The sequence below is a fragment of the Calidris pugnax genome, unplaced genomic scaffold (assembly GCF_001431845.1).
Source record: "Calidris pugnax isolate Ruff unplaced genomic scaffold, ASM143184v1 scaffold54, whole genome shotgun sequence".
Classification (NCBI taxonomy): Eukaryota; Metazoa; Chordata; class Aves; order Charadriiformes; family Scolopacidae; genus Calidris; species Calidris pugnax.
Window position 1 is genome coordinate 7,366,297 of NW_015090864.1, and position 22,438 is coordinate 7,388,734.

At 41.2% G+C, this 22,438-nt stretch overlaps 1 protein-coding gene across 5 annotated transcripts in view; it reads left to right on the plus strand.

Annotated features, from left to right (window-relative positions):
* DPP6 (dipeptidyl-peptidase 6) overlaps positions 1–22,438 on the plus strand; it is a 576,912-nt gene that overhangs the window by 449,133 nt on the left and 105,341 nt on the right. For all 5 annotated transcript variants that reach the window (XM_014945135.1, XM_014945136.1, XM_014945133.1 and 2 more), the window contains exon 6: positions 9,081–9,133. In XM_014945135.1, the coding sequence (XP_014800621.1) occupies positions 9,081–9,133 (53 nt within the window). The remainder of the gene's footprint in view (positions 1–9,080; positions 9,134–22,438) is intronic.

The following is a 22,438-nucleotide window of genomic DNA, read 5'->3' on the forward strand; positions in this document are numbered from 1 at the left end:
CCATTGGGCAGGCCAAGAAGTAAAAGACGAAGGATTACCCGTGTCAGAAACAATAATCCTTTCAACTGTGTGCACAATTACAGCTTTACTTCTGCCTGCTGGCCTCTCAACAAAATTGTCCTGCTTATGGTTCCATTTTTCCCCCCCCCCCCCCCCCCCCACTTGTAATTCTTAATAACTTGATCGCGGATGCTTCCCAATAACCTGAGTAACAACAAGTGCACAAAGGCTGGTGCAAAAATCCTACCGAGTGTTTTGCAGCTGCCGTTTTATTTACCAGTAAAAAATGGAGCAGTCGTCCTTTAAGCCAGTGACTGCGTTTGCTGGTGCTGCTGGTGCCAGTGGAGCGCTGTGAGGGACAGGTGGCTCGGGAGCAAAAGGAGGCTTTTGTAATTGCTTGGCAGGGCAGAGCTGTATTAGAGTGCAGCAGCAGTTGGCAGATTGGATTAATGCTCTCCTAAGGGCGAGATCTGGCACACGAGCTGTATGTTAATACCTGTAGCCTAAGTTGATTCTGGAGCTGCCTTTGTAGCAAAAAAGAGCATCCACTTCCACCGTGTCACCAAGTCATAAATCCTAAAGCCAGCCTTGAAATTCACTTTCGGCGTTGTCAGCAGTATAAGGCTCTCGAAAGTGTAATTTGTGAACAAATCTTTTAATAAAGAATTATTATCATGAAACAACTGAGATAGATAATCAGTTTGTGGAACATGAAGTAACAGCATTATCTTACAACACTGCAGTCCATCTATTACTGTAGTGGATGTTGCCATCATGCTTCATTTGTGTTTATTTCACAAACTAGAGATGACGCTGTTTGTGAAGGAGTAACTCCTGGGCTTAGCTGGTTCAGAGACCTTTGGTTTGGTAGCTGGAAAATCAGCTTCTAATCCTAGCATTCCCCTCGTATGTTTGTGGGAGAGATTTACATATTAACTGTGCGCGTTGCCTGCAGCCCATGACCCTGTTACAATTGGCTTGAGCTTGAGTTACGAACGCTTCTAAAATACAAGTCCCTGTGGCATGAATGTGCTGTCCATTCCAGATGTCACCTTGAGGTGAGATTGCTGCAGCTCCAAGGAAGCCTCTCCAGTGTGGGTGACAGGCCATTCATAGCACTGCATGACTGGAGAGCTGTTCTGGTCGTCCTTTATGCACCAAGGACAAGCTGGTAGACTAAGGCTCCTTCAGGCTTGTATTGCAATGATCTAATTTTCAGTTTTAGAGACTGAAGTATTAAAAGATTTGAAAAACAGAGACATGCAAAGATTCCCTGATGATCCACTGCCTCTTGTGCTCTTCCAGTCTCCCTTATACATAGCATTTTATTCCCTTCTTCCAAATCAATTGCTAAAATTTCTTCTCAATTCTATTCTGGAGATACCCGGTCACTGACCCTTGATTGCCTACAACACTGGCTGGCAGTGGAGCAGCTCCTTATTCATACTGGTGTGGCTGAGATGAGACACTGATCCCTTGGGTCTCTCTGAGACATCAGCCCCTTAGTGTTGGCTGTGTCATTTCACCCAGGCACAGGTACACTGCTGGGTCTGGATGCTCCTCTTTCCAAGAAAAACAGTTTCTTGCCTTCATTCAGTTGTCATATCTGCAATCTCCAGGTATACGTCTTGCTCCTTTTGCCCAAGTGTTAGTTATACAAAAGTTAGTTCCTCTGGAATACAGAGATATTTATTGCAAAGGCAACCAGTTGCCAAATGTTCTTTATGTCAGTTGATCCAGAGAGATCACCTTTCCTGCTCAAACCTATTTCCCCAGTTTATGCTCTTCCCTGAGCTCCCCAGACTTCCCTGCACTTTCTGTGGTTGTCACCATGTTACACATGTGGCTGATCAGCTGAATATGCTGAAGTGGGTAAGAGCATCCCAAATCAGGTGTTTGATAACAGCTGTGGGTTATTTGGCTGCCAGCTGAACCAATGCACAGGAAATGCTCATTGATAGCATTTCATTATGGTTTTCCTAATTTATTAGAGGCACAAAGAGAAATGGGCAGTGTTCCTTGGAGGGCTGTGGAAACAGGTTGGCACACGGCATGAGACTGTATTAGAGGTACATTGCATGGGAAGTGATAAAGTACAAAGGGATAATTCAATGTAGGGACAAAAGAGAATTTGTTGTCTCAGAAGAAAACAAAATAGGTCAGTATCACAATGAATCTGAAATGTGAGAATGTTGAAAAGACCTTAAATTATATGGCTGTATTGATTTGTTTGGTTCTTGCAATCAACTGAGCTTCACTGAGCGTAGAGTACAAAATACCAGTATGGATTTTGATGTGGTTTTGTTTTGTGTTTTTTTGTTTTTTTGTTTTTTTTTTCTTATGCAGTGACTCTGAAGGAATAGATAGTATGTGGTTTTTCAGAGAATCTAATTCCAGGCTGATTACTATGGAGTGCCTATTAGCGATAACACAGTGGTAATACTTTGCTAAAATAGTTGGGCTGGGGAGAGTACTGCTGACCAGTCTGTCTCTACTGATAGAAAAAAGTGAAAAGACCATTATCTAACTGCCCACAAACCATGCCTCAGCCAGAGGTAACCCATTGTGCTCTAAATCACAAAGACATGGGAGAATGAAAGATCAGAAAATGAACAGAACATTACCATGTTACAGGAATGAGTTTTTCATCCCTTTGGAGGGCCAGTTTAACGTGTAATGGGAAAAGGAGGATTTCTTCTCAACAGAACAAAAGGGTTCAAGTTATTAATCAGTTTTCAGGTTGTACAGCCACAACAAAACCAAAAGTATCATAAAGAATTTTGATCAAGGGAACGATGTTGACTCATTGAGTGAAAGTCAGTCTTTGATAGTCTTTGATATTAACTTTCCTAAAAAATACAGAAAATTCTGCAAACAGATACAGTGACTTGCTTTATTTCTCCACAGAAAACCATAAAGGAATATGTCAGTGAAGTTAATTTTAGACAGACAATTATCCTTTTCTCTACTGGAAGATTTCTACAAATGGCATAGTTACTCTGTAAAGATAGCACTGTATTTGCTTGTTGGTGACTGACCAACAGAAGAATCAATGTGGCAGAGTGATTGTGACTGTGGGTCATCCTCTACTGTACACAATATGTGCATGTAGTAGAAGGAAATGCAACCTCTGGCTAACGTTTTCTTGTGATTTTCCTTTAAAACCTGTTTTTCCCTCCCATTCATGCCACTGTTAGATAACAGGGTACCGAATATGTGAGCTGTTTTCCAGTGCAGCCCAGCAGCCTTCCTGCATTTTACTTTGTTCTCTTTTCCCTCTTAATTTGTCAACTTCAAAGCCTGGTTAAATATCACAGATATTAAAGGCCAAATGGCAAATCAGCTTTTACCTGCATATTTTGCATCACAGCGTGAGTTACCGTTTAAGGGTGCCAGGACCATTTTGAAAGGTGGAGTATGTAATTATGTCAAATGTTTGGGATTATTCAATCAGTTTGACATTCATATGTGCATTCGGGGATTTGTCTGCTCATAGCACAAGTAGGAAAATGGGCGATATAATCTACTTCCAGCAAATGTCTTTTTAGAGGCTTTTTGTGGGAAACCCTTTTAATGGATCTGGCAGTTCCTGTTCCACCGGCCACTTGTGCTGTATTTTTACTGTCTTACTATAGAGTATAAAAGGGAATAGATTATAAAAACAATTTGGGTCTGTTAAGAATCCTGAGGGAATCTATTATTTGGAGATATACTTTATTGTTACAGAATAAAAAGTGATTCCTTTTACCCAGATAACTGCTGAGTGCTTTATGATTAATTACATTAAAATATATCCTTCCTATTTTCAGACTTTAGTCAGCTGTTGTACAGTTTTATTTCTGATGATTGCTTAGAGTGTTTTTAGCTGGGGGTATGGGATGACTTTTTGGATGAAATGTGTGATTCCTGAAAAAGAAGAAACACAAAAAATACTAGAAATTATGTATTAAGCCTTGCAAACTGCTTTGTAACACAGCTTGCACTTCTCCTCTGCCCTGTAGGTGTTCCCTTTCAAACTCTAAATTTTATGAGATTTTTTGTGATTCTTAGATAATTCTTTAATTAAAGTAACACTACTGCATGCAGGACCAGGTGAATCTGTGGAGTAATTTAGAAAATAGATGCAAAAGAGGTTTTATTCCTATATTTATCAAATAAGTAGTAATCATTAGATCATGGCAGCTAGTCCACCTGGGTTTAGTCTCAGATCCACCAACTGTTTAATAGACTGAGTGGTAAAACCCTAAATTAGCTCTTTTGATAGAACAGCCTGTTGGAAGAGGAGAGGATTGGGTTGATTTGAGGAGTCTTCTTCTAAGGGCTTTTCCCTCCCTTCTTTACTTGTAAACCTCTGTGAAAGAAAGTTTGCATGTTCCTCTCGTTTGTATTGATTCAGTGTCTTGTCATACCAACATAAAAGAAAGCCTTTCGATAAATAGTGATTACTGCTGGTGCTAGCACGGTATCAGCCCACAAAGTGTGACAGGAACCACCACAGAAGATCGAAGTGTAAACTAAACTCTTCCTTTTTTCTGATGCTAGTAGTAAATCCTCAGCTGGTAGTGTAATCTTTCATGCCAACCCAAAGGGGCTGAAAACTTTTTTTCACATTTTCCTTCTAAAAATTCCCTAATTTCCATCTGAAAGCTTTTCCTAATCCTTTGTGAGTTGCACTGGCAGTGCCACATTGAAAACAATGGTGACAAGCAAAGGCTCTGTGTGTCCAGCTTGTGTCTGTGTGACAAACCAGGTGAGATGCAGGGAGGATCCTGTCTTTTGGGGCTTATGTCAAATATTTGTGCAGGTGCTTTGGGGCAAGAACAAAAACAATTAATTGTGGTTTTAAATATATGAATAGTCACAATGATTAAGTGAGTCCAAATCCATCCTATTCTTAAATAACATATTTTCTGTGTAAGTAAGCCCTACTAGAATAGGACCTGCATCCTTGGATGAAGCAAGCGCTTTCAAGGAGACATTATTCTACCATTCACACCATACTTTGCTCTGCATTGATGTGGCAGAGAAACTGCTTCTTCCATTTTGTTTCTGTAGCTTGTTGGAACCACAATTTACTTGTTGTTTTGGAATTTGGTGCCGTGGAAGAGGCGGACGCTCTCCTCTGCTGTTATATGTGCAGCATTGTTTGCATTTCCACTGTCATCTGGTCAGGTCCAGGTTTCTTTTGTTGATTACATAAAATGAGGTCCGTGGCTTCACAACAAAGTGTTGTCATATATAATTAGTCCTGTATTTTTCTGAATTTTAGAGTGATAATTGCCTTTCCAGGACTTAAGTGGAAACAGATAGATCCGTCTCTTAGGTCCTTCATGATTTCAGTGTAAACATGCACATGTTGCAGAACATAATGCAGATTGAAAGTAAACAAGATCTGTGCTGTGACCTGGGATGAGAAGCCCAGTGGGAGAGTGTTTCTGGCACAGTGGTTTCAGTACAATGACATTTACAGCACTCATTGGTCACAGCTGGCACGGGAGCTTTTGTGAGATGGTTTTGGTGATACCTAGAACCCTTCAGAGCAGTGTTTCAAACCTGTTCTAACTTATGTTAGTGGGATGACTTGGCACACAGGGTCTACAGAGCAAAACGGTTGCCAAAAAATCTGCTACCTTTAAATATGCCTCTATACTGAGAGGGGCTGTGTGCTTCTGGGATCCAGCCAAAAATTGGGGCTAAGGACATCAAATCAGTGCAAGGTTTTTTACTACACCCCTTGGATGGCTAAGGGGAATGCAGAGAGTTAATACTGCTATTTTTGTTGACTAAGCCTCAGAAACAGAGAATTTAAATGAAATTAATACTAACTTTTAAGCACCACCCAATCCCTTTGGATTTCAGAGGAATGCTTGTCTCTCTCCTACACTTTTCTCTGGTGTGGGGGTTTCCTTCCGGTAAGTGAATAGCTACAGCAAAAATTTCAGTTGCGTTATTAAGCATATTAAGCAGAGGTGGTCATCCTCTTGGAAAGTTAAAATAATTTCATTTGTCCTTAAGAACTAAAATAATAATAAATGTCTAAAATCTTGGCTCATACAATAGTTTACATAAGCAAACCTACTGATTTTAAGGATTTATTTGAGAAAGGATTGCTCCTGTGAATGAACTCTGCCAGTGGCAAGCTTTGAAGATTACATGCTACAGGCACAGCAGATGTGAGATATTTCAGTCTGGCCAAAGACCCAAGAGGGTGACAAATGATGTGTAGAAAATAAAGGAGTTCTTTGAGACTTGTGCAATTTTTGTTTTCTCCACTCCTAAATTGTCTCAGCAGAGAAAATCTTTTACCTTGGTCTCCATTAATGACTCCAAGACAGCTATAAACTCTCTAGCATGGCTGCAGGGGCTCTGTACCACAAGCAGGAACATCAGCAGATGTCCTGCTCAGATCTTCCCTGGCTATTTCTTATCCCTCCAGCCTGCTACATTTCTTTATTTTCCCCTGAAGGCCTCTGTTCTTTTTGGGAGCTGGCTTCTGCCTCTGATAGCTGACATCATAGAATCATAGAATGGTCCAGGCCGGAAGGGACCTCCAAGGGTCATCTAGTCCGACCTCCCCGCAGTCAGCAGGGACACCCCCAACTAGACCAGGTTGCCCAGGGCCTCATCGAGCCTCTCCTTGAATATCTCCAGGGATGGGGCCTCAACCACCTCCCTGGGCAACCTGTTCCAGTGCTCCACCACCCTCACAGTAAAGAACCCCCTTCTAATCTCCAGTCTAAATCTGTTCCCCTCCAGCTTGAAGCCATTTCCCCTCGTCCTGTCACTACAGGCCTTTTTAAACAGGCTCTCCCCGGCCTTCCTGTAGGCCCCCTTCAGTTACTGGAAGGCTGCTATTAGGTCTCCCCGGAGCCTCCTCTTCTCCAGGCTGAACAACCCCAGCTGCCTCAGCCTGTCCTCGTAGCAGAGGTGCTCCATCCCCCTGATCATCCTTGTGGCCTTCCTCTGGACCCTCTCCATCAGGTCTATATCCTTCTTATATTGAGGGCTCCAGACCTGCACACAATACTCCAGGTGAGGTCTCACCAGAGCAGAGTAAAGTGGCAGAATCACCTCTCTGGACCTGCATGGCTTGTCACCTTGAACACCAGTTCTTGCCTCAGATCCCATTTTATGTGTCTACATCATTTTCCACATCCTACTGCCAGGATATTTGATGACAAAAGTTGCTCAGTAGTTAATGGCAATGTATTGTTAAGTTGTTCAGCTCTGTAGAAAAATTTACTCTTCCAGTGCATTTTCTTTAATGAATTTTAGCAATTTTAGAACTTAACCAAAGCTGGAATAAAATCTAAGGCCACATGCATCAGCCAAGTCTCCAATATCAGCATTATAAGATTCAAGTCTCTTTGGTATGATCGGATGAAGATGGGATAATGGTCATTTCTTTGACATCATCTGAAACAGGTGGACCTAGAAAGGACACCTATTCTAAAATAAATGCTGTCTTGCAGTGAAATCACTTGTGCTCCTAGACCTCCCCTGATACCAGTACATCAGAGACTCACCTTGCTGAAGGAGTCTTTATGTATCTGAATGCCTAAAATGAGATATGATTTGGGTACGTAACCTTTACATACACCTTACAAGGATGAAGGGAGTGAATTGCACAGGGGAAAAAGCGGATCACATCGGTCTGGCATTAGTCTTTGTATTTCATATGTAGAAATCTATTGCTTTCACCTCTATATCCTGGTGGTAGCTTTTTTTCAGGGGGTTCATGCAATAGTGTAAGGATTTACTGTTTGAATTCAAATTATAACAGAGAAGTTTGTTTTAATGTCTACAGGATGATGTGCCTTGTGTTTGTCTGCCTTTCTACTGAGCCCCCAAAAGATGGAAGCCTGTTACAGACACCATTATGCAGGCTTGCCCTCAAGGGTGACGGGTAGTAAGTCATGCTTACTTGTCTGTGATGCTAATGGTGTGTTTGGGATGGCCACTGCTGAGTCTGGCAGCGCCGTCCAGGATATCTCATGGTTTCTTGGAATAAGTAAAAGCAAAATAATTGTGCAAAACTGGAGGTTCCTAGGAAAAATAATTTTTATCAGACAAACCTGATCAGTGAAGCAAGTACTCAAAAAGTTCATCCTTTGTCCTCTGGGATAGGATGTTTGATGAGAGCTACTGGAGAGCAAGTGGTTTAAAGATTTAAGAAGAAGTCAAACGAAATGGTTATTAGGGGACTTATTTATTTAGTAGCATACAGTAACAGGACAGAATTGCAAAACTGAGTGCCTGTATAAATGTGTATAAAGTCATTCATATTTAGACCTTTCACATTAGTGCCCTGACTCTTGTATTGCTCATCATTGCTCACCTTGGGCAACCACAGACCCCTATTAAGGATTGCGTTGTCACTATTGGAAAATCAGTCCACCAACTCCAAAATTGCTGACCTTGACTCTGGTGTTATTATTGACTACTTAGAAAATAAGTAATAACCTCTCCCTTCTGAGATGACCTGCCACGCAAACTGATGAGCTCCTCCCCAAGGCCCAAAGGGTGCAAATTGATATGAAGATGCAATGTAGCAGGTCAAACAAATGTGAGGTCAACTTTACGCCCTAAGTCAATGAGGTTTCGTTTGCTGGCTGACACGGGTCTTACAACCACTCTGAGATCACCCACTAATACTCCCTGTTTTATTTATGCAGGAATAAAGCAAAAAATTATTCATTCTATCCCTGTTGTGTCTAGTTATAATGATGGAGAATGTCTCCAGCTGACCAAGGTGTCCTCATTAATGATTGTTCTATATTTAGCCCTTGCAGAGACCATGTGCCCCCAGTTTAATCAAAGACCTGGTAGTCATGGTAACGACACAGAGCATCTGGATGTATACGATTTGCCAAACACTGTAATAAAGTGCAAGATGAAAAGAACACACAACAGCATTAGGTGAATTAATGTATTGTTCTTTTCCACTACAGATTTTGAAGTGTTTAGAAGAGCTTCCTAGCCATAAATGCTAAATTGTTTTTGCAGAAAAAGAGCACTATTAACACAGGTGACAATTACTAATATCTTTTTTTGTTTTGTTTCTTAATTCCATTTTGCAGGTGTATCAGCATTCATATACGGCATATTATGTCCTCAGCAAAATACCTCACGGGTAAGCAATTTTTCAATGTCTTAATTTTAAAGCTCAACCATTAAGAATGCTGAAAAATAACATGTATTGTGACAAATGGTTTCGGCTGCAGCATCCAGTGAGCTGTGTGTTGTACAAAAGATGACATAGTCTGGAAACAGAAGTACTCAGTTTCCCTGGAGAGTCAGACTACATGAATTTCATATTTCAGTTTTCAAGTTTTTGGCTAGATTATATACGGGTTGGCGTCTGGCTGAGAGCTGTGGTTGGCCACTCACCAGAGCACTGTCAGAGTATCTATCCAGGGGTGTTTAGTTCCTTAAATGTGGTCAGAAATGAGGCCTTGCCCTTCAGTTTTGGATGTCTTGGCAGGTTCCCTTGGTACAAGTGCTCTCTCTAGCATCCCATCTGAAGGCAGACAGACCAGTAGTCTGTTCCCAGGGTCCCAATGCTGCTTAGTCACACACACTCACAATTATATTGAAGCTACAGGCCTTTGGGTTTATGTTTTCAGAGTGTGAAGTAAGTACAGACAACAAGAATGCCAGACAAGCTTTACACAGCATTTCTAAACTTAATGAAAGCATATTGCTTTACCCAATGCATGTAGCGTGAAAGATTATGTCTAATTATAAGTAATAAACTTCCATCACACAATGCCTCTTCATTTAGGTCCCCTCATCCCTGGAAGTCCTGAAGAAGGCTCGGTGTTTAACGTAGGCATCGATTAGCTTGAGAGGATCCTTTAGCTCAGATTTTTAAATGCCCCTTCTCAGCTTTGTCTTTCTGATGCTGCAGGTGTGGTTTATACACAGGGAGATCACAGGATCACCATGTAAGTCAGGTTAGAAAGGATCTCGCAAGGTCCAACCTTCTTAGCAGGTTGAGCAGCCTCAAAGCAGGTTGCTCAGAACTTTATCCCATTTGGTTTTGAAAACCTGCAGGGATGGGGACTTCACAACCTCACTGAACAACCTGCCCCTTCACCTGACTGTCCTCATGGGAAGAAATTTTCTTCCTTTCATTTTATATCCACTCTCTCCTACCCATCCCACCATATTAAATGGGTAACTGTTGCTCTGTCTCAGGAAAACACTGGTGCAGGTGCTAATGTCCTCTTGATTTCTGCACCCCTGGGACAAATGCCTACCCCTGAGAGAAGGCAGGATCCTGGCCATGCCTCTGTGCTCACTGTTTCCTCCTGCTTTTTGTAGCAGCTCCCACTATGCCTCTGTGTGGTAGACCAGCAGCCTTTCCACTGGTCATTCCTCAGAGAACCTCACTCTTTTATACAGGAATGATATTTTAATGGCAAAAGTCCTAGAAATCAGACAATGCTACATGTAAAGTTTTGAATCCCGTGCCCTTTTTCCGATCTAATTTCCTTGGTGCAGTAACCAGTGAGTTTAACAGTAGAGAAGTACAGATTCAATGGCAAGATATAAACACATCTCTCAGAATTTTTTCCCTCTAAAAGTATGTTACATACAGGTGTTCCTCAAGGATTTGTCTCAGCAACCTTGTGCACACATTAAAAAAACCCAAACCACTAAATAAAAAAACCTGAAATAACTTTGGCTTCTACCTAGAAACAATTCTTTGTCTGAAAAAATATGTACTAGAGACATATATGTTTTAAAATCTGTGAGCCCTGGAGCTTGTGATGCCTGCTTCCCTACAGCTTCTATCGTGTGAGACTCACCACAAAAAATCATAAGCTGGAGGTTAAGTTGTTCCCATGTACAGTTAGAACATGGGAATTAGGACCATTCTTACCATCATCCATGTCCAAACTCTGGTGTCCCAGTGTGACACATTCCAGACTTCTTCAGTCTCCTTCCTTCCTTACATCAATCTGGTCTTCGTTTTCGCATTTCTTTTCTACACCACCCCCCCGCCCTGGTCCCCATCCCCCCTCAAGGAACTTGCTGGACTTATTTAATATTTGAAAACTCTATCTTTCTGGCAATATATCTGAAATTAGCTTGTGGGCTGAAAAAGTGTTGAACAAAAGGATGAACACTCAGCATGAGCACATAAGCTTTGTATCTGCAGTAAACCTGGCTAAGAGCAAAAGCATTTGACTGACAACACAGTTCTATTCCAGACCAAAAAAAAAAAAAGGGGGAAAAATAGAAGTATCATGCATAGTATGCATCAGAAATGCTCAAAAATTAACAACAGAGGAGTCCAGGCATTTTTCTGCTACTGCATGACCTTTTCTTGGCTGTGAAAATCAGCTTCTTGTTTCCCCCAGCTTCAACAATATTGCACACTCGGCTGTGTTTCAACTTGGTCCCTGTGTTTTGTTGAGTAGCGGCTCAGGCAGTTTCACTGAATTTCACTGAATTTTTTAGAGTTGGAAGGAACCATAGACATCATCTAGTCCAACTCCCATGCTGAAGCAGAGCTTGTCAGAGCATGTTACTCAGGACTGCATCCAGGCGGGTCTTGAAAATCTCCAGAGAAGGGGACTCCACAACCTCCCTGGGCAGCCTGTTCCAGGGCTCTGGCACCCTTCTGTGAAGAAGTTTTTTCTCATATTTGAGTGGAATCTCTTATGTTCCAACTTGTGCCTGTTGCCCCTTGTCCTCTCACTGGGAACCACTGAAAAGAGTCTGGCTCCCTCCTCCTTCAACCCTCCCTTGAGATACTTGTAGGCATTACAAGCATGAGTTGGAGGGGCGGTTTCAGAGGAGAAGTATCCAGTATAAGGGGAAGATTTGGAAAGTGAGAGGGTGCCAGAAGGCAGGCAAGTGTGTCAAGCATTGGTGTCCCCACAGCATGATATAGTGATGGATGAGGCAACTTACTGGCAGGAGGAGGGCTGGAAGGTGTGTGGTTTAAACTGTAGGTATATAGACAGGCATTGCAAGCCGTATGTAACAATTGCATTGATATTTCAGGTGATCATAGTGCATGTCAATGGTGGAAAGAGTGGCACATTGCCATTTCCCTGGAACACGGGCATTTATCATTCCTTTGGAGTTCTGTGTATATTTTAGGGTGTTTCATGAGAGGAGAGTCCAGGTGTAGCAGGTGACCATGGTGTAACAGGTGATAAAATACATCAACTGAAAGTTGAGCCTCTGTTGGATGAAGGGGTAACAAAGTCTTCATGTCATATTCCATATTTAACATGGGAATATTGCTCTGGTGGGTGTGTGTGGATGATGATTGTTGAGGGCAGGACCAAGTGCACTGATGCAGCACAAGGTTCAGGTCAGTTTGACGTTCTTTGGTGATGACAAAACTTACAACCCACAGACAGCATCCTTGCCCTCCACCTGATGACAACATGAGTGACAAAGGCCTTTGGCAGTGAGCAACAACCCATTTCCCATTTCTACAAACTGTTTTGATGCATTAGTCCTCTTCTGCAAGTAGACACCAGCTTTACATCCCGTTGGTGTGTGCCAGTGGTGCCTGGGCATACCTCCAAATCAGCATTCAAGGCAGTGGCTGCTGGTGAACAAACTCTCTCTGCTCCACAATATCTCTCCAGCTCATAAACACTCGCTCCCAGAGACAGGTTGTGACACCCCTCTCTCTACCCTCATCCTCGGCTATGACCCACATCATCAGGAAGGCCAGACAGTTCAGGCTTTGTACCCGCTCACACCCTTGCTACACCCCTGCTGAGGCTAACTAATAAGAAAGCCAATTAATCTGATCTGTGGCATCACTTTTTAAGTAACGTGACATTAGTCTGCCAGCATAAATTGCTTTTTAAAGGGAAATTTCTAATTATTTTTGCGGTGTTCTGCAGACTGTCCAGATTCAGGCTGTCTCTGAAGTCAAAAGGGGGTCGTGCCAGCTTTTTTCAGATTTCATTCTGAGCTCCCCGTAAGTTTGACAAGCCAGTTTGGGAACATCCTTAGCACATAATCTAACAAGTGCTATTTTATACAGGGTGCAGGACTGCAGCATTTTTCCATGAGAGCTATTGTGGAAGTAAACTCCCCACATGAGAAGTAACACAATTTGACTCTCTATAGGATAACTAATATATGCTAATGACAGAGACTCAAAGGATGTTATTTAAAAATGAAAATAAGCCCAAGGTAGAAGAAAGAGTAAATATCCCTGTGGGGTCCCTGCACAGATTTAATTTCTCCTTTTTTGTTATTTCAGCCTTCTTACAGCCTCTTAGAAAACTCAGGGTAGAAACCCCTACTGTTTTTGCCAGATTTGCCTTCTGTTTTCAATAGCCCCTGGTTTACAGTTTTCACAGGAGGAGCCAGCTAAGATCCACAGTTCTCATTTTCCTGGGCTGAGGTGCGTAGGGAGGTTATGTTCAGTTCAGCTTTCCATCACCCATTTTTCTCCTGCTTTTCACCCAAAAATGAGATGCTGGTGCTGGGTGCCATCTAGTGGAACAAGCTCCTGTGCTTGCTGCTCATAGTCCCTGGTATGAACATCTCTCCCGTCCCATCTGCTTTCCTCTGAATGGTGCTCCTTTTCAGATACAGCTGCTGATAACTGCTTACAACTGTCTGCACTATAAATATTTTTGCAAAGCTCCTCTCGTGACCCCACACTTGCACTTGCTGCATTGTAATTGCCAGCTAGTTTTAATTTATAGGTACTGTGATAGCATCTGCAGGTCTAGATGTGGAACAGGGAGATCTCATTCAAGGTGCTGGGAAAAAGTGGAACATAAATACTGTATACAGTTATTTCCTAATATTATTTTTCCTAACTATGGAAAATAAAAATTTAGCAATACAATGTAGGCAACAAACTACATATGAAATACATCCACCAAAAATTGTTTTATTCTTTTGTGGGTTTTAATAAAGTTGCTCCTACTGAGTCCAATATGGATGATCCTAGTCACTCACATCCTTCACTGAAATAAAGGAAAAAGCTTAGTTTGTTCAGCATTTTCATGGACAGGCCCTGACTGAGCAGGGTGTTCCCCTAACCTTGTTGCAGGATTTCCTTTACCAGTGTTAAGGTCATTTCACACCAGTGTGTGCTGCTGGACCACTGGTTTGATCTGGCACTACAGGTCCTAAGCAAGAGCTAATTTTGGATTGATATCCAAGGGGGTACTTCTGTGTTTAACCTTTTCCTGTGGCCAGCAGAAACACTAGGCTTTTTTTCAGTTCTGAGTTGTGTTTGCATTCCCCAAAATAAAGCCCAGCATAAACCATCCATTTCCTCAGACCTCCTCGTGTTCATCCAGTTCTGCATGAACCCTTTCCCTCTGAGCACAGCTAAGTGCAGAGATTAGTGCTGCTGACGCCCTCAGATGAACTCTCAGCATGGTGTTAGCACATCCAGCTGGGGCATGTCAACAGGAGCTTCCAAATATGCTTATAGGGACCAGCGAGAAAATCAGCAGTTATTCCCACTCCTCATTGATTTTGTGGGAAGAAGGGAATTTTACACAGTTACTCCCGTGCAGAATCCATACTTCTTCCCAAATTTATATATTGTAGTCAGTGGTAAGTAGATCACAGGAATCATCAAGGAGCTGAGTTCAGCTCTTCCAACCTACACTGCCCAGCATTTGTAAAATACCATATGCCTCCCCCACACTCAACTCCCAGTAACTTCAAGAGAAGTCCCATGAGTGGAGTGACTGCAAAATATGCATTGGAGATCCACAAAAGTGATAATAGGAGGAGGAACTGAGCCCGTTCTTCACTGTGAGTAAATTTTCAGTGATGTCTGTAGATCTCTCTGCAGGGCTCTCTACTAATGTTCCTGTCTCCTCCTTTTATACAAGCTACTGGCAGAAAAGAGGTTAAAGTTGATTATAGAGAACTTAATCAGATTTCTGCATACCCTGTTGTTTAATATCTTGAAAGAAAACAAGATTTTCCTTGAATAAGCTTCAATTCCCACGGTCACAGTAAAAGGTAAATGTGTTTCATTATTTAAAGTCATGGTTAAAAAAAACTTCAGAGAACTGGCTCTGCTGCAGACGTTTGTCCATTTGACCAAGACTGTTCTATTTTATTTCGTTCTGGCCTATTATGCGCCTTCTCAGTAGCATCAAGGAAACTTCCTGTGCCTCAATGTCCCCATCTGCAAAGCAAGGGGAGAAATACTGCTTACTTGACAGAGGTGATATATGATAATTACTGTAGAGAGTGCTGCATGATTTCACTCCTTAACATTTATAAACTTGTACTAGAGCCCACATTTTATTTTCAGAGGAAAAAGTACTGTAATCAATAGAGTCTGTTTTCAGCTAATTACATACTACTTAAGGGAGCTGAATATTTTCCCCCAACAATGATATGTGAGGTTGAAATAAACCCTTATAAAAAGGCATGTAAAATCAAACAACCATGTGAAAATTGTTAAATAAGTAGATCAATGTATTCTGCATTTTGTGAAGAATCTGCTATTGCCACTTCTTCTCTCCTCCCACTTTATCAATTATCATTCCATATTTTTTATCATCTTTTTGATATAGTTTATATAGTTAATTAAGGCACCTCTGCTTCATAGTGTGGTGGCTTTTATGCCAGACTAAAATAACAACATGCTCATGATGTAATATGCTTTTTCAGTTGTATTTTGACAACAGAAGACTGGCCTTTGGAATAGTTAAACTTGATAGCTTGACTGTGGGGCTGGACCTTAAATCCTCTGAAGTGGATGGAATCTTTCCGTTGATTTTGCTGGCATTTGGCTGAAGCCCTGATGGAGCTGTTGGGCTTCTTGCTTTTTATAATCAACTGAATTAAACTCTCTGTAAATCACTGGAACAGTGGTTAAATCACATACCAGCTTATTGCTTGCGAATACATTCTGTGCCTCTTTAATAAAATGCTGGCTCTTTCTTTTTAAGCAAAGCGGTTATTTGAGCATCGCTCACTTCCAAGCAGCAGCAGGTTGAAAGCAGCTCAGCCTGGGAAGGCAGCTCAGGCAGGACCCTTGGCTGTGCTGGTGGGAGGAAATCCACTTCAGCAGCTCAGCATCATATCATTTCCCCAGGGGATTTGCCATTTGCTCGCCCATGTTGGTCACTGCATAGCATTTTCAATGTGAAATGTTCCTTTCCTGTGTAGGCAAAGCCATTCTTACCATATGCTTCTCTCTTCCAGAGTCAGTTGTGATGTGGGTGGACACCTTAGAAACCATGTATAGTGATAATAATAACGAATAGTCCCCCGATGGGAGGATTTGATATTAAGAATTAGAGTAACGATTGCTGAGACTAAAAAACAAAACAAAAAAAATCTCGGGTAATTAGTAGTTAGATACAGATGTTAGCAATTTAATAGAGAAAAGCCCAGCAACCAACATCCATGTGCTACAGAAAAGGTCAATAGTTTATGGCTCATCAGTTAAAAAAAAAAGGAAGGAAGAAGGGTTTGCCTGAGTGAGTGCCCATAGTGTTTGCCTGAGATAGCACCCTCTGAAATGGAGACAGAGCTCCTATTCAATTCTATTCTTGAATAAAATGTGTTGTGCTGATGAGAAGCTTATCTGGATTTGGAAATGTTCGCCTACGAATGAACCTCCTCCAGTCCCCAGGCTGTGGTCACCCTCCAAACCATAGACATTGCTGCAGGGTATGTGCACAGCTAAAACTTGGCACAGTGACATGGGTTTTCCTCCTTATTCATACACGGCAAGGTTGAGTTAGTACATGGAGGTTTGACAGAAGGGGGAATAATTGTGGATGAAAGAGACTGTACAGAGTGATGGTGCGTAGCACTGAACAGGAACGGACAGCCTGTACAATTGCTGTTTCCGTGCATCACCTTCCCAGAACTAATATTGTTCTGTAGGTGGATTTTAATAGTGGAGATTTGGATTTTTTTGTTTGTATTTTTGTCCTAATGGTTGAGGTTCTGGGGAATTTCCCGCTGAAATAGGATTAAGAAACACGCATTGCCATAGGGGATGATTTTTGCTCGGCAGTTGTCAGGGTGTGGAGACAACCTGCAGCCTGGACCTTGGTGTTTTGTTGCTGTGGTTGGGTGATAAACTCTTTCAGTCTACTTAAACTCTCAGCACATTTTTGTTTGATTACACAGCACATAGAATGTGCACTGTATATTACAAAACAAGGACTCATGTTTTTTGTAGGCACCTGAAAAAAGCCAGTTCTGAGGACCCAAACCTGCAATATCATGGGCATTTCCTCACTGTTGTGGGGTTTAATGGGGCATGGGGTCAGATTATATAGTGAGGGCTATAGAGGAACCTGTGACCAGTGACTTGGGAATATATAGCAGTCTGTGCCACAGCACTTGTGTTCCTCAGCAGTGTCCCAGGGCTCCCTTTCTTCCTTGCTACCTGGGGCTGTGCCCACTTCACAGGTAGACAATAATCAAATTTAATAGGCTGGCAATCTCTTGTTATCCCAAAGTAGGGATCTTGCCCCCTTTGGGAGCTCAGAACATATAGAGAAGAAGGGAATGGGAAAATTTAGGAAATGCAAGAAAGGACCTTTGAGTGGAGAAAGGATGCTACAGCCAGGGATTTCCTTGATGCAGGAATCCCTGCAAAAGTCACTTTATGGCAAAAGTGGTATAATCCCAGGCTGATAGCCCAGACTGTGTCACATCAGCCCTGATGCCTCTTCACCCTATACCCTAACCCTCCATTTACTGAATGCTCCACTAGAAATTTGAGGAGGTAAGACAGGAATAGAAAAGATTGCTTTCCCATGTCACACCTGGGAAGTAGATAGAAGAATGAAAAGATCTTCTGTATGCACAGTTGTGAAGGCAAAAAGTTACAATCCATTTCAAATGTAAGCATTTCCTTTTGCGTGTGTACTTGGGGTTTATACATCCCTGTTACAGGGCAGAACTGTAGGGCTAGAGTAGTATTTTATTCCTTTAAATAAGGAGAGTATTTTACAACCCACTTTTAAACTGTGTATGAAATCAGGCTAATTGTGGTCTGGCTTAAAACTCATCATATCACTGTTGATAAGAAATGGAAATTATGGCTCTACTAAGTGTATGAGTTGTTTATTTTAACTGATGAGGACACGATCCATGTAGGGAAACACTGTTTAGAATGTTGTGTTTCAGTATACCTGAAAATATACGCACAAACTTCTGAGATTTCCTTATCCTGTTGACGTGAGAAGAAATTAGATTCGCTCAAAGACTCTTATTTTCCAAAAGATACAGAGAATACTGAGTCATTCTGGTTTTGTCTGAAACCCAGTAACACAAACTGTTAGATTAGTTGAGAGCACAAGCCCAAGAATCAATCTCTTGCCCCAATTAAAAGTGTGAGCTGGAGTCCAGTGAAGTCATACTGTAACGAGGCCCTTCTCCTGGCTCCGGCAGTGAGGAGATCACAGCTGCATCTCATTTTGTCTACTAATAACCCCTTATTGCTCTCTGCAGGCATCACATCATGGTGCTATATTTTTATTAGGGTTTGGAAGTCAGACAAGGTCAGCTGGATGGAAAATGTTATGGTTTCATCACAAACACACTTTCCTGGAGACTGGCAGAGTTGCTCTGAAGAACCATGTACTTTCATCCTGGGCTCATTATTGCTGAGATCTTCCCAGTTCATTCTTAAACATCTCAGTGCTTACTGGGTTATTTCTCTTCAACCTATTTTTTTTTGCCTGTATTTTGGATAGCTGATCTTTGGATAGCTGTAATTCTGACTAGCTTTCTTGGTAGCATTCAAGTATTTAGATTTTCTTTGTTTCCACACCTCTGTTGCATATAAATAGACGTGAAATCCTGATAAATCCAGTGCCTTACCTCATGGTTCTGAGATCGGAGCTGGCTGAGAAACCTCTACAGAGTAAGAAAAAATTACATGAGTAAGAGAAAATTACTTTTAAGTGGTTGTGTTTATCGCCTGAATTCTATCACCTCTCATTGTCTCTGTAGGGGACAAAATATGACTCCAGGAACAAAAGTTCTTGAAAAAAATGCAGTAAAAATTCACTCTGTCATCTATGATTTAGAGGGGTCACATGAGAAACATGATAATGTCATAATTTTAGAAATAATGCTACCGGTATCTGAGGACCATTTCCACTCTTTGCTTGGTCAGGAAAACCTAGAGATTTTGATCAATGGCTTGCGGTCCTCCTGCCTGCATTCTGTGATTCCTAGCCGTGTACCAGACTCGGATGCATTTTTAAATCAGTTTTCATAGACTTTCACCAGAGAGGCAAGCCTGTGCAACCATTTTACATAATTCCCAATGGAAGTTGGTCACTCCTTTTCCGACAAGTGATTGATGTTTAAGTGGTATTAGTAGAGTACAAGATTTTGCAGGACCAGTACCAACTACAAATACTACATTGATGGATGCTTTACAGCCACTGGCAGACCATAATCAAAAAGACCTCTGAGCTCATACTGCTGGCATGAATTTGTCTGGATTGCCAAATTAGGGATAAATGTTTTAGATTCCCTTGCTTTTTCTCTTTTATGCTCTAAATCCGTATAGTTCATTCATCTTGGACAAAATGGTTGGTGAGCTCTGTTGTTTTTAAGAACAGCTGAATGATCTGATGTGTATCTGTAGTTAAAATTAATGAGTTCAAATTGCTTTCATTACCTCCTTCTACTTTTGTTCACTGAAAAGTGCTGTAAGGGAAATAATGTGTGTGTGTATGTGCATTAAATATTTAATAGTGATCGAGCTTAGATGAATGGAAGAGCCTTCCCCATCTATTTAAGCACTTTTATTAGAATTCCAGGAGGATTCTTTTAGTTGCATCTTCTGACAGTCTGATTTCTTGATTATCTGTTCTGGCAAGTCTTTGATTCCCATTTGTATTATATTTTATTCTGTCCCACTGCGAGTCTCTGCATGGCTGTGTATCTCCTGGGAAGCTGGAGATAATGGCACCTGTCTCCTCTTCTCCTTGGTGAATACTGAAGTAAACAAGTCATTTAATTGTTTAAGAATGCATTTTTGCTTCTCAAGAAATGGCATTCCTCCTCCTTCGAAATCTTTCCCTCTTTCTCCAAGTCCTTATCTATGGTTCTTTGTACATTTATGAAAACATACATTTTTACATGCTTTTATTTCTTTTTGCAAATTTTCTCAAGAGGACTTTTTCCTCATCATACTTCAAAACCTCTTAAATATTATGAAGTTTCCAGTTTTTTATAACCCTTCCAGATTTCTTCTTTCCATGGTGGTTTATGTCTTTTTCTTCCCTTCGTTCTAAGGAAGAAGAAATCTGTCTAAGCTGCTGTCTGATTTTATGCTATTAGTAGACGTGAAGACACCGAGCTCTGGTGCTGAGACAGATAGTTTAGATAGATAGATAGTTTTTTATACACAAAAAAGGCTTAAAGTACTGTGAGCTGATTTGCTTAAGCCTGTTGTCTTTCAAAATATCCAGTGCTGGCTTGATGCAAATAACAAGAGGGGGTATTTTTGCCTTCCCCACAGTTTTTTTAAATGTCTTTATTTCTTCAACCTCTTTTCTCATTCTACTGAAGTCTTAATATACTTTCTATATTTTCCAAAATTATGGCATAGTTAAGCAGGGGGGTTCAAAGCTTTTCTGAAGAACTTGCTCCAACTCATATATGTGGTTTTAGTTACTTACTTAGAGGATAGGTATGTCAGAGTAGCCTTTGATGCAAACTGTTGCATTTTTGCTCACGTTGGCAGCATGTGCAAAGAATTTCCAAACAAATCCTATTGTTCTGTGTTTAAAATTAAAATTAAAAGTTATTAAAACAGATCCTAGAAGAACAGCCTATACCATACCCCAGACTTTGACTGCTTTTTTCAGTTTCAGACTTCTTCAGTCAGGCACTATAAAACATTCTTCTTGAAATATGCTTGAAGTAAAATGAGCCTCTCAATTACAGTGGAAAAATTCTATTGTTTTTTAAGTTGCTTTTGAAGAACTTAATATAGAATAGTTTGTCATGTTTGTGCTCAGGAGGAGACTAGGTGCCGTGAAGTCTCTGTGGGAAGCTGGTCTTCTTTAGAATAGGAGAAAATGTCAGAAGAGGGAACACATAAATGTAAAAAAAATCAGCAAAAACAACACAATCTCTTCAAAAGTAGTTCCTCATTAATCACAGTATTTTTTAAGGTGAAAACCAGGCAACCTGATAGGATTTATTAGTTTGTTTTATTCTACATGTATCTTCTGAGATAAATTACAAGCAAAAATGTTTTGGCAGACAGCATGCTAGTTACACTCAAGAATTTCCCTTATTTGGAAATTTTGAAGGGAGACTTTTTGGCAGAAATCTTCATCTAAATGAGGAAATTTCACAATTTACTACTTCCATAACATTTTGCGAACATTGTGCTGAAATCATGCCCATGTCTGGAGCAATTTAACAACCTCAGCTCCAGACAATGTCGTGTTAACATGGAAGAGTTTATACAGCACCTGCTCCATCTTCTATCTGGCCTGAACAAACCTTATTATTCCCTTCTTTCCTTGGCTTTAACATCAGTTATTTATAAGAGATAAAAGAAATAACAGCAACTCTTTAATAAGACCTTGCCATTTCTTTGGCTGGAAATGAAGATTTAAGGTCTTTTCTGTAAGGTGAAAACAGTGAAAATAGTGAAAACAGCATGAGGATGCAGTGAAGATAGTTTTTTTTTTCATGCAAACAGATCACAGGAGATGTACAGGCTGCCTTCAGAATAACCCATTTCCAAGCCAGCATCCTGCACAAATGAGCTCACAAGGGGAAGGCTCAGGTCCAGCCAAGGCCTAATTGTGAGGGTCTGGGAGGAGCACTAGCTCTTCGAAGAAGCTGAGATGACCCATAATATTGATTGATTCAAGAAAAAAGTACAGAATTTTAAGCATGCCATTTTGGAGGAGAAGCAAGGGTGTACCTGTGGAGGACTATAGCTTATCAGCAATAGCATACCTCCCAGAAGGAGTTGACCAACATGAGATCCCATTTATGTTACACTTAGAAAATGGACAAATGCTCTTGGGATATCAGTGCGCATTTGGTCTGACTCCCTTAATGGATTTTTTACCAAGGAGGACTAAAGGTCCAGAATAGTAAGAGATAATCTGAAATGTGTTTGATAGGTGCTCTCCAAACGTGTTTTTTAGTTTGAGGATCACAATGAGCTTTCCTGGAGAAGGTTGTGGCCATCCCGCCTGGAGATGATGTGTGTACAATTCCTCCTTCTCCCTCTGTAGATGATATAATGGGTTTCTAATGGGGCTGCTTGGGGCTGACAGGGAGTGTGTGTCCACACGTATTCTGCAGCAGACCATGCACCCAACATAGCCTATGGGAATTCAGTCTTATGGTAGGGTTCACAAGTAGGTGAACACCATTTTCATGCTACCTTCAGGCTTGCTGACAGCCTGGTCCCCCCTGGCCACTGCTATACAGCCCATCTCCAGCTCAT